Source organism: Gobio gobio, assembly GCF_949357685.1.
Source record: "Gobio gobio genome assembly, chromosome: 20".
In the NCBI taxonomy this organism is placed as follows: domain Eukaryota; kingdom Metazoa; phylum Chordata; class Actinopteri; order Cypriniformes; family Gobionidae; genus Gobio; species Gobio gobio.
In genome coordinates this window covers 4,686,752-4,704,772 of record NC_137113.1, presented here as the reverse complement: position 1 = coordinate 4,704,772, position 18,021 = coordinate 4,686,752, and the positions used below count along the sequence as shown (strand labels likewise).

Here is an 18,021-nt window from a genome sequence, read left to right as displayed (position 1 = left end):
GGGGAGGGGAGAAGGGAGGTGTTTTTCCTAGATGGCGACCTAACCGTTACTGTTTTACCGAGCGCATGCACCAAAATATAAAAATTAAGGGATTGACTGTATTTAGATTCTGAGTAGAATCTGGACGTGATTAATAAGCCATTCCTGATCATCCATGTCTACACGGGAAAAAAGAGAGTGATGAAGGCAGCTAAACAGTCCGTTGTAACAGGTTTGACAAACCCTCTTGTGTCTAGCTGTCATGACTACGCAAACTTGGTAGGCCAGCTGTCTTTGATGGCCTCAGAAGAAGATTTTCCCTCGTATCCGGAAAACACCATGCAAGCCTCCTGCATCTAAAAATCTCTCCTGAGAGATGATTGTGCAATTCCTCCCTCTAACTCGGATATTGTGGATACCCTCTCGACACTGATCACATGAGATCGGATGGCATTGAAAAAATAGTAGGTCAAAATACCATGAAAATAAAGGGATTAAAGATTAAACAACGGGTTGAAAAGGTGGAGAAATGCATGAAGAAAGACTTAAGGTTAGAATCACAGAGATGGAAAATTACTCAAGATGGAACTTAAAACTTTATGGGATTCCAGAGTTGATTGTGGATGTTAAGATGGAGACCATTCAGATCTGCCAATCTGCCATACTTCTGCAAGACCAGAATAAAGTAGTGGAGGCAATTTACACTGGGCATCAACTAGGACAGTGTTTCCCAAACTTTTTTCGGTCATGGCACCCTTTGAAAATGTTCTCCATTTTGTGGCACCCCATATCATACGTTACGCTAGGGGTGTAACGGTACAGATTGCTCACGGTTCAGTTTGTATCATGGTTGTAGGTTCACGGTTTCGGTACGGTCCAGTATTTGCTATGTTCAGGGAAAAAAGGGACTAATGTCAAATAAAAAATAAAAAAACTAATAAGAACAAATAATTTAAATACAAGCAGCAGCACAAATAAATACTATTGAGTAAAGATACTAATAAAATAAACTATGCTTTTCAGGTTTATCAGGTATGTCTAACATTAGTTTTCAGATACAGAAATTGATCGAATGTAAAATAGCATTGCATATTTGAGTGTATAAATTTAAGATTAATCCTATTAAACTTACAAAAGCTATTCAATCAAGAGCAGTGAGGGATGTCCTTGTCTTTTGTTGTTTGACATTAAACAGACAGCAGTAAAGGCTACTGCCCCTTTAAGACCTAAAGCATGGATATGCGTCGTCTTTCTCGGCTGTATAAAGTTTACTTAAGGCATATAAAGACTATGTCTGCTAGAATACTCATCAAGACGGACATGTTGACATACTTTTTGTGTGAGTTTATTTTTAGATCTTTTCTCCTCACATGAAAGGCTGCAGTGATGAGCATTGAGTAGACAGTCTGTTCATCCTGTGAATGCAGTGATCTCGTCTTTGCAAACCATTTTCTCTCGCTAAATGCTTTCACCACAACTAACAGCAAACACGACATCGATATGAATACAGTAAGAGCCTCATTGTGCAGCATTACAGCGTTATTCATTATAACGGCAGTTTGGGTAAGTGTGCAGATACACTCGCGACATGTGATTGACAGCTCCGAACATTATAAAGAGAGTGTTCTTTTATCGCTCTCTGTAGTCTAATCATAATTTAAATAACAGATTTGTTTCATGCTACTAGAAACAATGTGAAGTTGATCGTTTAGTCACTGGCTTGATTCATGGATGCATAAATGATTTAGAAAGAAAGTCTGTGTGAACTTGAATGTTTAGCTACACATCAGAAATCACTGATCACAGATCAGGCATTAATGAACACTGTTTCTCACTGTTTGTGGCTGTTCTGTCGAATCCATATCGTAAAAGCCTGTGCTGACATTGTAAGTAAAATAAACTGAATCCATTTTCTCCTAATTCTCTGGGCGGGCAAAGCAGAGGAAGGGGAGGTAACGTTTCCCGTATGACGACATACAGGGAGGATTCCAGATCGGCTCCTCTGAGCTCTCATTTTCTCAAAGGCAGAGCAGGATACCCAAAACTCGGTTTACACCTATCAAAATTTCTAGCCACTTGGGGACCATAGACATATTAAAGCTACACTATGTAACTTTTCCGTCCACTAGAGGTCGCCTGTTCAAAACAAAGGCGTAGTTTGATGACGGCACGTTTGAGCGCAGAATCTCGGGACATGTGGTTTTCACCTCACAGCCGGTGGAAAACAGTCAGGATAGGACTCGGGCAGAAATCATGTTCATGGATGCGATTATTAACATTACTGTAGTCTGAAGTAGAGCAGGAGCAAGTGTTGTGGAGCTGAGCAAGGCCGCAGGAGCGATTGAAGAGCGGGACTGTTATTATGGCATAGTCGCTGGCGGGACTTTTATTATGACACGGTTGCCGGCGCCACTTCCTCTTTTCCAGTCATGAGTCTGAGGTAACCCAACTCTGTTTATCGTATTAGATATATCTGAGTGTGTTGAAAAGGAAGTTATGATGTTCGCTCGGCGGCTGCTATGACACTTGTTCACAATGCAGTGAGGGTAAAGTGTTTCACTGAATAAAACCGGAGACCGAGGGTGACGCAGATATGACGCAATCGACAGGCGACTCCCTCACACGCATAGCTCACACGTCCCGGTTCCTTGGTTAAAATAGCAATTTTCTCACGATTTACAAATAGTTTAAAACATTTGGGATATTCTAAGTACTCAACTGAACAAAATATATAACACTGGCCTAGTGGTTTCTGGATATTTTACTGCAAAAATCCTACATAGTTCACCTTTAATGTTAAAAAACCTCATAAAAAATGTTCATGCCATGGGACCTTTAATGAAAGTATTTCCATTGGCCAGCTTCCACCAAGCATGAATCATGGTCTTATTACTTTGATACCGAAGTCAAAAAAGGATTTGTTATTTATTGATAATTGGCGACCAATTTGTATTTTAAACAATGATTACAAAATCCTTGCTTGTGTTTTTGCTGAGAGAATAAAAAACGTTCTAGACCCAATAATTGGTCAAACACAATCTGGTTTCATGAAGAACATATATATATATATATATATATATATATATATATATATCATTAGGCTAGTTTTAGATGTTCTTGATTATTCTCATCTGATTTTGGATCAAAGCTATATTTAATTTTTTTATTTCTACAAAGTTTTTGATACTCTTGAGCACAATTTTATTTTTATTAGTTTGGATAGATTTTGTTTTGGTCCTTTTTTGTGATAAGGTTAGGATTTTATATTATAATGCCAACAGTTCAATTAAATTAAAACATGGGACTTCTACTAGATTTGATGTCAAAACGGGTATACATCAAGGTTGTCCTATCTTTCCCTATTTGTTTTTATTAGCAGTTCAACTCTTAGCACACCATATCAAGCAAAGCAACCTTGTAGGCATCTCAATTACAGGGAAGGAAGTGATCATCAGCCCTCTGTTCTTAAAAAATCTTTAAAAAGTTGCTGTAGCTCTAGGGGTAATAGATGTATTTTCTAAAGCCTCTGGTTTACACCTTAATGTCTCTAAGTGTGAAATGTGATCTATTACAGATTGTGATGTTTCATCCATTTGCAATAGTCCTGTCAAAGAAAGTCACCTAGGAGTTATAAAAACAAAAAATCAAGCTAGGCACTGTTCTGAAAATTTACAAAACTCATCAAAACTCGTCAAAAATTAAACCAGTGGCTCCAAAGAAATATTTAATTTAAAGGTAGGGTCTTACTTGCTTAAGCTGAAGGTTTATCTAGTTTATCTAGTTCTGAAGGTTTAACTTATACAGCATCAGCTCTATGTATGGACAATCAAATTTGCAAATTGATAGATAATCTTCTATTTAATTTTGTCTGGAGGTATCGTACCCATTATATATATATATATATATATATATATATATATATATATATATATATATATATATATATATATATATATAAGAGAAAAACTGTTGTAATGAATACATATGAAAATTGAGGTTTACATTTTCTAGATTTTAATACATTAAATCATACTTTTAAAATTAATTGGATGAAACTCTTCTTAAAATGCCCCTCTTCAATTTGGAACTTTATTCCAAATGATATATTCTCTAAGCTAGGTGGCCTACAGTTTCTTTCATTATGCAATTATAATATCGAAAAATTGCCTGTAAAGCTCTCTGCATTCCACAAACAATTGCTTCTTGCTTGGTCTCTTATTTATAAACACAACTTTTCTCCACATGCATATGTCATATGGAATAATCAAAATATTCTAAATAAAAACAGGTCCTATTTTTTTTCAGAGCTGGTATGATAACAATATCAAATTAGTACATGATCTTTTTAATGAAGATGGTCTTCTATATAGCTATGGTGAATATTTGAAAAAAAAAAAAAATGTTCCAGTCACTCCCAGATAATTTGGCATTGTCTTTGAAGCTGTACCCACAGTTGTTATTACGTTGTTTAAAGGTTGTGAAAGGACTAAAGGTTTTGCTATACCATCTCTGCTTGATCCCATCTATACAATGGTGGGCAAGACTTGTCTGGTTCCATACTAGCAATAGGTCCATTCGTTCTCTCTTTCAGAGAGATATTGTTACCAAACCTTGTGTAATTGCTTACTGGAGCAATTTTTCCAATATTGTGGATTGGAAAAGTTTGGTTATTGCCACATAAATATCTTATTGTGAATAAAGTTATAGACGTTTCTTTTAAATTAATTCACAGATTCTATCTTGCAAAAAGTTATCTTAGAAAGTTTAAACGTGATATTGACATAAAATGTGATTTCTGCAATGCAAATGCTGTACATTTGTTTTGGCATTGTAACTATACAAAAATCTTTTGGAGGAGCTTTTGCAGGTATATTATTGATTTTGTGTACCCTCTTACATGTCGGTCTGTTTCTGTTGTGACCCTAATTTTTCTTTATTTTGGAAATGTTTTATTTGGTTTTGTTAATACAGAGAAAAACTTTGAAAAAATCTGTTACTTCTCTTAGTGAAATTTCTTATTCATAAATGTAAATTTTCTAATCATAAACCATTTTTCAAAGTTTTTCTCATTGAATTTAACCAATATCTTCAAACGTTTGCTGTATCGAAGAACTCCAAAGCAAGGAAAAACATTATCTTTTTAAACCCCCTCTTTAATCTAGTCTCTTCTTCTTGGCTCCAATTGCTTAGATATTTTACTTGTTACTTTTTTACTTAAAAAAAAAAAGGTATTTTTGCATGCTGTTTTTTCTCCCCTCTGGCTGTTGTTCCTGTTCTTCTCACTATTGGTGCTATTTTTTTTAATCTATCTATTGTGTTTTTTTTTTTTTTCTTAAATGTATGTTTCTTTAGCTGTAACGCTTTATTATTCTTAATAATAAAAAAATAGAAGGTATACACTGGGCATGCGCACATCAATATTGCGTCTTTCAATTTATGTATTTGCATTATTGTAAGAGTAGGTTTAGGGTAGGTGTAGGCATTAATAAAACCTTGAGTAAGTACCACTTTTTTTTTTTTTTTTTTTTTTTTTGTGAGATTTTGCCTCACTTCCTACCATTGCTGTACCCCAGGGTTATTCAATTCTTGCCCTGGAGGGCCAATGCGCTGCAGAGTTTAGCTCCAACCCTGATCAAACTCCCCTACCTGTGAATTTCTAATAAACCTGAAGACAATGAATTAGCATGTTCAGGTGTGTTTGATTAGGGTTTGAGATAAACTCTGCAGCGCATTGGCACTCCAGGGCAAGATTTGAATAACCCTGCTGTACCCCTTCTAGCCACAACTCTTCTTTTTTTGCATTTTTGTGGCAGAATTACAGTACCATATACTGGCCTGGTATGTGTACTACATAGTTTTGAGTCAGTTTGAGTGCTCTTGTGTGTACGCAGATATTGCTTGAAGTGAGGGGGGAAAAAAGATTGGATAGGGAAAGCTCTGGCTTCGTTTGGGCAGGGCCTTAGTCCAGACACTTATGTTGGTGTGTGTTTCCCTGGATATCTGCCTGTTCCTGAGCATCGTCATTAAAGTTTCTGTTTGGATTTGATCTTCTGATTCTTCAGTTTGTTCTTAGTTCACCACACTGTTACAATGTTAGTTGATATTATATATTATTTACAACTTACTCAAGGTGATGGTGGATCCAGTGAATATATCTGGACTGATAGTAGAAACTGCTTGTGAAATAGTGCTGACATCTAAAAAAGGAGGACATTTATGTCATGACAGAAATAATTTTAAAAGATTTGAAATGCTTAAATGAGGAAAGCACCGTACCTGTGCAGTATCCTGAACACCACGATGCTTGAGTCACAAGTTCATAGACATAGTAATTGCCTGGGCACGCTTTCACTCTGATGGGTCTTGGCTTGTAATCACAGCAGCCTCCCCAATAAATCCCTCCACAGACCTCCCTGATCACCACTCCATCCTCTATCTGAGGGTGAGGATCACTGAGCCACAGGTTGATGTATGTATTACAGGTGAATGAACTAACACAGGTCTCTGGCATCCGGATGTCCATTCCATAGTAGAAGAGCCGGTACCAGCCACTCCAGGAGAAACGTTCATCACAAATGTAATCTCCACTTTCATTGTTGGCTCTCCAGGGACGATCCAGAGACTCATAGTTGTAGCAGGGATCACTGCTGATGCTTTGGAAAGCAACTGTAATGGAGTTTGCAAAAGTATTATTGAAAAATAGTATTTATATATCATTTTTATTTTAGTGTATTTATAAATTTGTAATATGAAGTTTGAGTGTATGGAATGACAGTCTGAATATATGGAATGAAAGAATACTTAGTACTTAAAGACAATAGCCTTCTGAATTCCATGACTTTAAAAATAATTCCATGACTTGGAATTGACTTGGAGTTTAAAGCATTAAAAATATTTAACGCAGCATCCGTTTTTTTCTATCATCCTTTGGCTAGTGTTACTGTCCACTGTATGATCATGCTCTTAGCCATGCAAATTATTTTAAACCATTCCAGCGTGACAAGGTAAAAGAGAACGCGCTGTCTGTGAACGTCTGTCTATGGGTGCGTCTGAATCCGCTCCCTAGCACCTAGCATAGATTAGGAGGAAACTGTGGCTTTATCGAGCTGAAAGGCTCTAGTCAAGCTGGGATATAAACAAAATGCTATTGGCTGTTTTAAAAAAGGGAAGAGCTGTTTGATACGTCCCGTCCTTTCTTCCTGTTTCACGGGAAATTACGTCAACCTATTGAATAATGCTGCACGTTTCAAGGCACTTCAGTGGACATTTAATAAAAGAACAAAGGTAATAGAGACAATTGTTGCTTTAATAAAGATTGATCTATATTTTATTTATATTTCATGCAGTTAAGACTGTAAAGTGTTTGATAACTTTATTCAATTTCTGTATATTTATGGTTAGGGATATTCATGTTATGGAATTATTGCACAGGCTTTCGGAATTGACGAACAGCTCCGTCTGTTATTCGGCAGTATAAAACTTCAGATTTAACTTATTAGAGGTGCAAAACGCCACACAGCAACTTTTCGGCATTGCACAAAGCAAAAATCAATCGTAATTATTACAAAAAGATAAAGCATCTACGCACGTTCATTTGAATGGGTCGCTTTCCCCCACGGCATTAACGGATATTATGTTTTTGTGGGCATTCTCAGTAATGCCGACCAAATCTATAGACTGTAAAAAAAATAGGTTTATTCTAAAACCTTCAGTTCCACTAATGCTCACAAATCTATTTTTTATAACGGTAAAACCTCTTTTCATGTAGTCGTGAGAATATATTGTCATGTTTATCAAAATAAAACTGATAAAAAAAAGATAGACCCCACTTCATTGATGGTGTAGGCTTGTAAGGTGGAAAATAATCAAAGATATTTGAAATAGAACAAAATCATCTGCTTTGCTGTTAGCAGCCATCGTCGTGATCAAGATATTTGAAATTGACTCAACCCCCTCCCCCCTTAACGTCATCAGAGGGGCCAGTTGGAGTTAGAAGAACAAAAGAATGGCTGGCTGGCCAAATGGTCTTCGCACCTTTGATACAATGGGAGACGTTTCGTCTGATTGGTTACTTTCAAACGTCTTACGGTTTGGTCTGATTGGTCAGTTTTAAAAGAGTCATAGTTGAGTTTGGTGACATCAGGGAAAAGGATAAAAGAGGATTTCAACTGTAGCTCGCTCTCTTTTGGATTCTCTGGCTTTCTCTAGAGAGAGCTGCTCTTTAGCTCTCTCTCTCTCTCTCTCTCTCTCTCTCTCTCTCTCTTTTTCTCTCACAGGTAACATTCTAGGCAGAGGTCTACTGAGCATAATTAAGGGTTTATGTTTACATCTATTTAAAACTATTTTAAGTGTAACCATAACTAGAATTTGTGTTTCCTTTTAAAAGAGATTTATGTCTATGATGTAATTGACATTTTACATTTACTTGATTGTTAATACATTGTTACATTTTGATCCTTTCTGAATTAATCTGTAATTATTAAATATCTCCAATGTGGAACGGTATAATTGCAACAAAGGGTTAAAACGGAACGATTAAATGTATGATTAACTATCAAATATAGATGACCAAACAACCAATTGGCATTATCTTCTAAATGCGAGAACTATGATAAATGGAGTCAGATAAAGAATATTATAATCAAATCCATTCTTCCAGCTGAAACACTGAACGCGTGCGGCCTTCACCGCGGTTCGCTACCGATCCTTGGAGCGAATTCATGCGGTCTTACAGGCTTATATGTTGAAGTTTATTCTTGTACAAACAGACGCTGTATTAAGCAGTACATAAATGAAAATGTCTCTGAAACATCTGTGTATTTGACAAATATTGCATTTATTTCACTTCAGCTGTGATAAAGTGTGCAAACACAGCACAAGCGTCACTGTGGGAAGCAGAAAGTGTCCGACTTCACATCTCCATTTACAGCTCCTCCCCGCCTGCACGCGGCAACTCTCGCCGATCGGTTACATCCAGCCGCAGCCGATGTCGAACACACCTATCGGCTGTGGCTGGATGTAAACGATCTGCGAGAGTTGCTGTGAACTATACTAAACATTTCTTTTTTTAAAAGACACAATATAACATCGCGACTACAATTTGTAAGCATTAGTGGAACTGAAGGTGTCGAACACGAAGCACGGTTTGATATTATATGAGCGATCGTTAGATGTAACCACTGTTGGTATAGCGCGATTTAATGTAATGTTTTTCTCCCAAAACAGGCAGACATGTTACTTACTTGTTCAGATGACATTTTCTGGTGAAAATTCTTATTTAGGTTATACTTATACATCTACAGTATCTGATAATAGCCTGAAGAATGCGCCAGAGCAACATCAGGGGCGGGGCTACATATGCCAAAAGCTTTACAAAAAAAACAACAACTTTACAATAAGGTTACAATAGTTAGCTAACATGAACTAATAATGAACTGCAGTGACAAAGCATTGATTTATGTTTATTAATGTTAATTTCAACACTGCATTATTCAAATCTTGCTAACATTAGTTAATGCACTGTGAACTAACATGAACAAACCATGAACAGCTGTATTTTTATTAACTAATGTTAACAAAGATGAACTAATGCTGAACCGAGGTGTTGTTCATGGTTGGTTCATGTTAACTAATGCATTAACTAATATTAACTAATGCCACCTTATTGTAAAGTGTTACCAAAACACTTGTCTGCAGATAGGCAGAAAAGGACGGTGGAGTAATATTATGATGTGTTCATTACAGTATGCATATTAATTATTAAACAAATAGCCTTCAGTGAGATTTAAGGAAATGTGCAACACTTAACATGAAATCTAGGTGGGAGCTAATGATATGTTATGAGGCGACAACATAGTAGCCTATTGAGAATGGATAATGGACTGCTGATTCTAACTAAATATAAAACATATTGTTTTAATAAAACAAAAGATTCATGTTGAATTATCAAATAGATAGAGCATTTACTTTAGATTATATATATATATATATATATAAAACAGAAATGTTAATTATAAGAGTTAATATTGTACCTGCACAGTACATAGGGCCTGGAGCTGATGTGATGGGTTTGACAAATTCATAGACGTAATAATCTCCTGGACAGGCTTTGACTTGGATGGGCGTGGAACTGTAGGCGCCACATTGATTGGAATACCAATACCACCATGAAGTAGTTCCCACGACTTCACGGGTCACCACTCCATCCTCAAGTGTCGGATGAGAACCATTGAGATACAGTCCAGTTTGCCCACCACATCTCATTTCACTCACACACCACTCAGACATCTGGGCACTTTCTCCATTCAAATACAGCCGATACCAGCCACTCCATTCAACAAGGCTGTCATCATATCCATAGTACTGATATGGGCTTTGCCGTATGTCTCTCCAATATTCATCAAGAGTGTTATAATCATAGCATGGATCAGAGATGGACGTTGTACGTGCTGAGAGAATAAAGAAAAAAGAGAAAAGAAAATTATATCTACAAATGTTTATAAATTATTATCATAAATTAACAACTCTATAACTATTCCATTTATAAAAAAATAAAAAATAAATAACTGCCAAATAATCTGCCGATGGTCTTTTTTTAAAACAACACCAAATTTAAGTGGATTTAGTTTTTAGTTTAGGATTGTTTTTTTTGGTTAAGTTTTTTGCTGTTCAAAATGCAAAGTACTGTACCTTCAATACATTCATTGAATGAGCAAATATAGCTAAAAAAAAATTCTATGTCAAATATATATATTTGTAATATTGAAAAATTTGACATATGTAAAATAAAGTGCAACATAGCACATTATATATTACCAGTCGTGGTGGCCATGGTTGTAGTTTCGATTGTGGTTGTCTCTGGTATAACAGAAAAAAAAATTATAGATAATGAATAGACTACATACAAACAACTCTTACTGATACAGAGGTCACATGTAAACACAGTTACATGCACGGTTGGTGAGATAAAACAAAAAAGAAAGACAAAATTGTGAGATAAAAAGAGGAAAATAGCTTCTGAGGTGGAAACGGACTTGTAAACATCCAGAACTGTCATGAGTGTGTTGTGTGTGTTGCGAGGGCTTTGATTTACTATAATGACTGAATGCAAAACAAGCAAGCGCTTGAGATTTGTTTTTTTGTTTTGTTGTTGTTTTTTGTTACAACAGAACTGTTGTGTGTTTTTAAATAAATAAAGAAAGAAAATATAGTTTGCCCTATCCACATTTAGTAATAATCTACTGAAACTGTCAGGGTTCAGATACTTCGGTCTAGCTTAGGGGAGCGCAGTGCACAACTTAACGCAGGGTTAGTTGTAACACACGTTTTAACACTTTCCACACATGCCAGGATGACAAAATTTATTACGTATTTACTCGTTGCCATATCAACATTATTTAGAGAAAAAATAGCGCCAAAATTAAAAAAATCTTTGGAAGATATCACTGAACATTTATTTAACTATAGCTAAAGTAAATTTCTTACTTAAAGGGATAGTTCACCCAAAAATGAAAATTAGCCCATTCTTTACTCACCCTCAAGTCATCCGAGGTGTATATGACATTCTTCTTTCAGACGAATAAAATATATATTACAAAAGTACAGGCTAATCCAAGCATTAGAATTTGATTCATAGTTGCTCTGTTTTTGAAGTCCATAAAAAGTGCACTTACCTATGCAAATCATCATTCTCAACTTTGGCTGCAATGAAAACTAAGTGTAACCCCTCCTGTTCGAACTGCCCTGCTCCAAGCGGGACTTGAACCCGGGCTTGCCGGCATGAGAGTTAGATGCTCTAACAAGGCGGCTAAAGGCTGCAACCACTAGCGTAGGTCGCTAGAGCATCTCGCTAGCTCAGAGGAGTGAGGTTTACTTCGACTACTAGCTGGCCTCCGTTACATAGGTACAGGGCTCATTTGAATGCAAAGTTGATGCATGTTAAGTAACATTAAATAATTTAAATGTTAATTTAAAGGGATAGTTCATCATTTGCTCACCCTCAAATTGTTCCAAACCTGTTTGAATTTCTTTCTTCTGCAAAATAACATATTGTGATAAACAGTTTCTGGTACTTTTTAAAAAAGAAAACATACCAATGCAAGTCAATGGGGTCCATCAACTGTTTGGTTACACACATTCTTCAAAATATCTTCTTTTGTGTTCAACAGAATAAAGAAATTCATACAGGTTTGGAACAACTTGAGGGTGAGTAAACGATGACAGAATTTTAATTTTGGGTGAACCAAATGTTAATGTTTTAATTTTAATCTGAAGTTGTCCGGCTGAAGTTGTGGGTGTGTTCGCTGCCCAGCTCAGCTGTTTTATGAGTGACAATGTGCCAGATAATGCTGGCCAAAAGGTTTGTTTTTCTTTTCCTTGTCGTTACTGGCATTTACAACATGTCATTAACATACTCGTCATCTGTTTTGCGGACCATAAACTGCCACCCTCGTCTTGAATCGGGGATTTATGAGTATGGTTGTTTGCTGGGGATTCTTCGCCGACCACGTTACATCCATCCTTCTACCAGGTATTTGCGTGATGAATATCACATTTCCGCGCACTGTATTCCGTCTATCTGGACCAGTTGATCCGTTGTTCACAGGACTTCATCTTCATGTCATTTGAAAGATACTGCTTCATTATGGTCCCTGGCCAGGGATAATTGTCACCTCTATGATGTTAAATCTGGTCAGTGTCTTTCCCAAACCTTTACACTACTAAATTGAAGTTCACTTACTGAAAAAGCATCCTTCCTCAATTATATAATTACTGAAACTCAACTGGATATATTACTTCTCACAGAAACCTGGCAGATGAAACAAATGACTACTTTCATCTAAACCTCCTAACTCCATCTGGTTATAAATATTTGTCTAAGCCACATCTCTGTGGTAGGGGTGGTGGCCTAGCAGTTGTCTATTGTGATGCTATGAAAACTGTCATGACTGAATTTCATATTGTAAAATCTTTTGAATACATATTTTAAAGTGCTTGCTCGCACCACTTGTCCTCCTAAGTCTCTGTCAGATTTCTTCTCTGAACTCAATTAACTACTAATTCTGACCAACTTTATGCTGTATCTTCCTATGTTATGCCGCTTGGTGATTTCAATATCAATTTTGACACTGTCTGCTCTAATGCCAGTGACCTTACATTAACTTTGGACAATTTCAGTCTAGTTGTAACGAAGTCCACTGTAGGCAAGGTTGCTGAAGAACCCAAGTGCAGTTTATTTACATAGTGATAAACAGAATCCAAAACAAACTAAGACTTGACTCGAGAACAAACTTGACTCCAGAACAGACACTAACCAACCATGGTTACAGGAAACAATACTAGACAAAGACATTTGGCAAACATGAGGGCTTAAATACACAAGACTAAATGACAAGACAAGGCACACCTGTGAAAAATGATTAAACAATGAACCAATGACAAAACTGAACTGAGAACACATGACTAAAACAACCAATAGGCTTGTTTGAGATGCTGTGAGGGGAGGAGTGAAAAAGTGCAGGCAAGACGGACAGTTCTCTCTTATGGCAGCAGGTGGATCTATTCCCAGGAGTAAACAAAGGAGGATTAAAAAACTGGTACCATGGTGGACAGAAGAGTGTCGTCAAGCTGTTAAAAACAGGAATAGAGCATTTAAACTAGTTAAAAACACCCATAACATGCAGCATTTGATTCAGTATAAGAAGGCACAGGCTAATGTGAGAAGAACAGTGCGTCAAGCTAAAAGGGCAAGTTGGAGGAAATTTTGCAATGAAATAGGAAGATCAACACCTGCAAGTGAGGTTTGGGGAATGATAAAAAGGATGGGTGGAGTAAGGAGGGAATGGGAAATTCCAGTTATAATAACTGAGGAGGGTGCATCAATCTCCAATAAGGAGATATTGTAATAATAAAAATTCACAGTTCAGATAACTTGTCAGAAGTAAGTAAAATGAGAAAGGAAAGAACTAAGAATCAGTATCCAGGTGTGTTAGACTGGAAGGAAAAAACTGATGATAAAATTGAGGAACCTTTTAATATGGCAGAGTTGATGAGAGCAATAAATAAAGCTAAACCAACATCTCCAGGAAAAGATCTGATATGCTACGTGATGATAAAACATCTAGGGAAAGGAGCGCTCTTAAAGTTGCTGCACCTTTATAACAGAGTGTGGGAGGAGGGAAGATTACCGAATGCATGGAAAGAAGCAGTAGTCATTCCAATAAGAAAACCTGGCAAGGATCCTTCTAAACCCACAAGTTATAGGCCAATAGCATTAACATCAAATGTATGCAAAATTATGGAAAGTATGATAATAGAAAGGTTATCATATGTACTAGAAAAAAGTAGAAAGCTAGCAAACTATCAAAGTGGTTTTAGGAAAGGGAGGAGTACCATGGATTCGGTTATAAGACTAGAAAATGAAATAAGAAAGGCTCAGGCAAATAAGGAATCAGTCATTATAGTGTTTTTTGATATAGAAAAAGCTTATGACATGATGTGGAAGGAAGGATTGTTGATAAAGTTGCACTTGATGGGTGTAGGTGGAAGAGTTTTTAATTGGATAAAGAATTTTTTGTTTGGAAGAAAAATTAAAGTACGAATAGGGTCAGTCGTATCAAATCAGTTCGATGTGGGCAATGGAATACCTCAAGGCAGTGTGATAAGTCCGCTACTTTTTATCATCATGATTGATGATGTCTTTACAAAGGTGCCAATGGATATAGGGAGGTCTCTGTTTGCGGATGATGGGGCTTTGTGGAAAAGGGGAAGGAATATAGAGCATGCAATCAGGAAAGTACAAGGAGCAATTGATGAAGTGGTGGAGTGGGGATATGATTGGGGGTTTAAGTTCTCAATAGAAAAAACTCAAGTCTTTTTCACCAAGAAACAAATCAAGGAAGGGATGAAGTTAAGTATGTATGGGAAAGAATTAGAAAGGGTTGGAACATTCAAATTTTTGGGAATTATTTTCGATTCACGGTTAACATGGGCAGATCATATAAAGAAAATAGAAGGAAAATGCAAAAAAGTAATTAATGTGATGAGATGTTTGACAGGTAGGGAATGGGGAGCTAGTTGCTCTGCATTAAAAACAATATATGTGGCATTGATTAGATCAGTATTGGATTATGGCAGTGTAGCTGTTATGTGTTTGATTGTCCCTGTGCTTATTTGTATCCCGTAACGTGATATGTGGAGCAAAAGTTATGTGTGAGGTGCTCTCTCTCTTTTTCTTTCTCTCTCGCTCTGTCCCTGTTGCTCCGTGCTAATTGTTGTGAAACAGGTGCAGCTGTTTATGTGGGTGGAGCCGGGAATCGCTTGGTGGATAAAAGCTTGGAAGGAAGACTGCTCGAGGAGTTCCCTCTCCTGCTTCCTGTCGTGGTACCAGCCGCGTGTGTGACGCTGCTGGATTGGCCTTTAGAGTAATCCTGGTGTGGAGTACAAATTGTTAGCGGTATAGGCCGGTAAATGTTGAATTGCCCTTTTTCCCATGCAAACCTTTTGTTAGTGGGAGGCCCTCTTTTGTTTAATGAATGTTTTCTCCTGTTTATTTTGTTAGCAGGGAGGTAAGAGTTTTGTCTTTCTTTTGTTATCTCTTTTCCAGGGAAGATCTTTAACGAGTAGGTAGATCCCCATCTTTTGTTTGTTATTTTGGCCGACCCACTGATTTCAAGCCATCCTTTTGGTTTTCTTTATTCAAGTAATAAACAAACTTCCTCTCTGACTCGAAACTGGTGACATTGTGGTGTTTGTGGGAGCAGGAGACGGGACTCCGGGCGACACATTTTCTGATGTGTGGCTCTGTATTTTACGACCGAAGGCTGTGTTTGTGTAGCTCGTAACGTAATGGGGGCTCGTCAATAAAATCCGTAACTTCAAACAAAGAATCAAGGCCCTGGTGAGTAAATTAATCTTTTTCTTCCCTCTCTCGCATCCAATTTTTAATAGAACAAAATTTTGGGTGAGGAGGAGAATTATGGAGGCTGAGCTTAAGGCTTTTATTGAATCTCCGACTGTTGAGCAATTGCAGCGTTTCAAAAAAAAAGAATTGCTGCAAATAGCTAAACACTTTAAAATATCCGTTCCAGCTACCGCGGTAAAAGCAGATATTAAAGCGGAATTTTTTTCTGAACTGCTTTCTCTTGCTCTCCTGCCAGAGGAATCAGAAATGACTCCCGCGTACGAGTTTGATCCTGATGTGACAGTGAAATTAAAAGAACTAGAGTTACAGATTAAACGGCAAGAGTACGAAAACCGTGCGCTCCATCTGCGCGAACTAGAACTGGTGCGTGTAACTAAACAGGAGGAACGAGAATATCCTGGCGGTAGTGAGCCGCAGGGGGCCGGTAGACCAAGTCAATTTGATCCTACCCGATACATGAAACTTGTTCCACAATTCCGTGAATCAGAAGTGGATGCTTACTTCACTGCCTTTGAGAGGGTGGCAGGGAAACTATGCTGGCCGAAAGATATGTGGGCAGTGATGTTGCAGAGTAGCTTTGTGGGCAAGGCACAAGAGGTTTGCTCTGCCTTGCCCATTCAAGACTCTCTGGATTATGATTTGGTGAAAGCCGCAGTCCTAAAAGCATACGAACTTGTGCCAGAGGCGTACAGGCAGAAATTTAGAAATCATACGAAGACCTCTAAACAAACTTTCGTGGAGTTTGCGCATGAGAAGAAAGCGATGTTGGAAAAGTGGTGTATTGCGTCGGAAGCGATGACATTTGAGCGCCTCCAGGAATTAATATTGTTGGAGGATTTCAAAAGTTGTCTTCCTGAGAACTTGGTTTTACATTTAAACCAACAAAACGTTACCTCCTTGTCTGAAGCAGCAGTCTTTGCTGATGAATACGTATTAACTCACCAAACTGTTTTTAATACTGCACGTCAGAGTCAAAATGTAAGAGTGTATGCTGAAAGGAACTCAGTAGTTGTCCGCCCCTCGAAACCGGATACTCGTGCGAACGCGCCTGTCGGAGATGTGTTTAAACGTGCAGAGTCTAAGCGTGTATGTTTCTACTGCCTTGATCCCAGTCATCTTATTGCTGACTGCAAGGCATGGAAACAAAAGTATGCGGCTACTAAAGCAAAAGGGGTTTCACATGTGACATTCGAGCCACTGACAGAAAACGCTGAGTCGTTATCACTTGGAACGGAGATGTTTAAGCCTTTTCTGATGAGTGGCTCAATTTCGATTTCTTCGGACAGTACGCCAAAAAGTGTGTCCATTTTAAGGGACACTGGCGCCGCTCATTCGTTTATTTGCGAAAATGCGCTTCCATTGTCAGCGGAAACATATACAGGAACTGATATTTTGGTTCGCGGGATTGAGCTGGGATGTATTAGAGTTCCCGTTCACTCCGTGTTCTTGAAGTCAGATCTGGTTTCAGGCCTCGTAGATGTAGGAGTATGCACACAACTTCCTGTCGAGGGCGTACATTTCATTCTTGGGAATGATTTGGCTGGGGGCAATGTTTTCCCTTTCCCTTTAGTATCAGAGTCCCCTACACAGGACTCCGTTCCACCGCCTGTCTCTCCGCCTTTGTTTCCAGCGTGTGCAGTTACGTGCTCACAATCGCAAAAATTTGCTGACACTGTTAATCTGTCTGATTCTTTCTTGTTGCGTTCAGGCCCCACGGAGTTGTCTCTGTCAGTGGATGACCGTGTATTAGAGACAAGCTCTGATAAAGATAATCAGACGGTTAACATTGGTCGAAAGCAGCTCTGTATTGCGCAAAAATGTGATCCAACTTTGTCTCGCTGTATTGAAGCTGCCGTGAAAACAAAAAAGGACCTTACTCGTGTAAGAATAGGTTATTATTGGGATGAGGATGTTTTAATGAGCAAATGGCTTCCAATGTCTGCAGACAGGACCGAATTGGACCCTGTTTATCAAATTGTGTCACTCGATTTCCTGAGGCTGTCCCTCTGCGTAATTTAAAAGCAAAAACTGTTGTCAAAGAACTAATCAAATTCTGCTCTCTCTTTGGTCTGCCGCGAATAGTCCAAACAGACCGTGGAACTAACTTCACGTCAAAACTG

The 18,021-nt window shown here is 37.8% G+C and overlaps 1 protein-coding gene across 1 annotated transcript; it reads right to left on the bottom strand.

Moving 5' to 3' along the window:
- Positions 1-5,313: 5,313 nt before the first annotated feature.
- Positions 5,314-10,810, bottom strand: LOC307143778 (uncharacterized protein; the record flags this gene model as incomplete). The annotated part of the gene is made up of 4 exons (XM_079845539.1): positions 5,314-6,176; positions 6,256-6,645; positions 10,011-10,427; positions 10,795-10,810. The coding sequence occupies 4 exons, from the start codon at positions 10,808-10,810 to the stop codon at positions 6,094-6,096; spliced, it is 906 nt and encodes a 301-aa protein (XP_079701665.1). The 3' UTR covers positions 5,314-6,093.
- Positions 10,811-18,021: the final 7,211 nt, after the last annotated feature.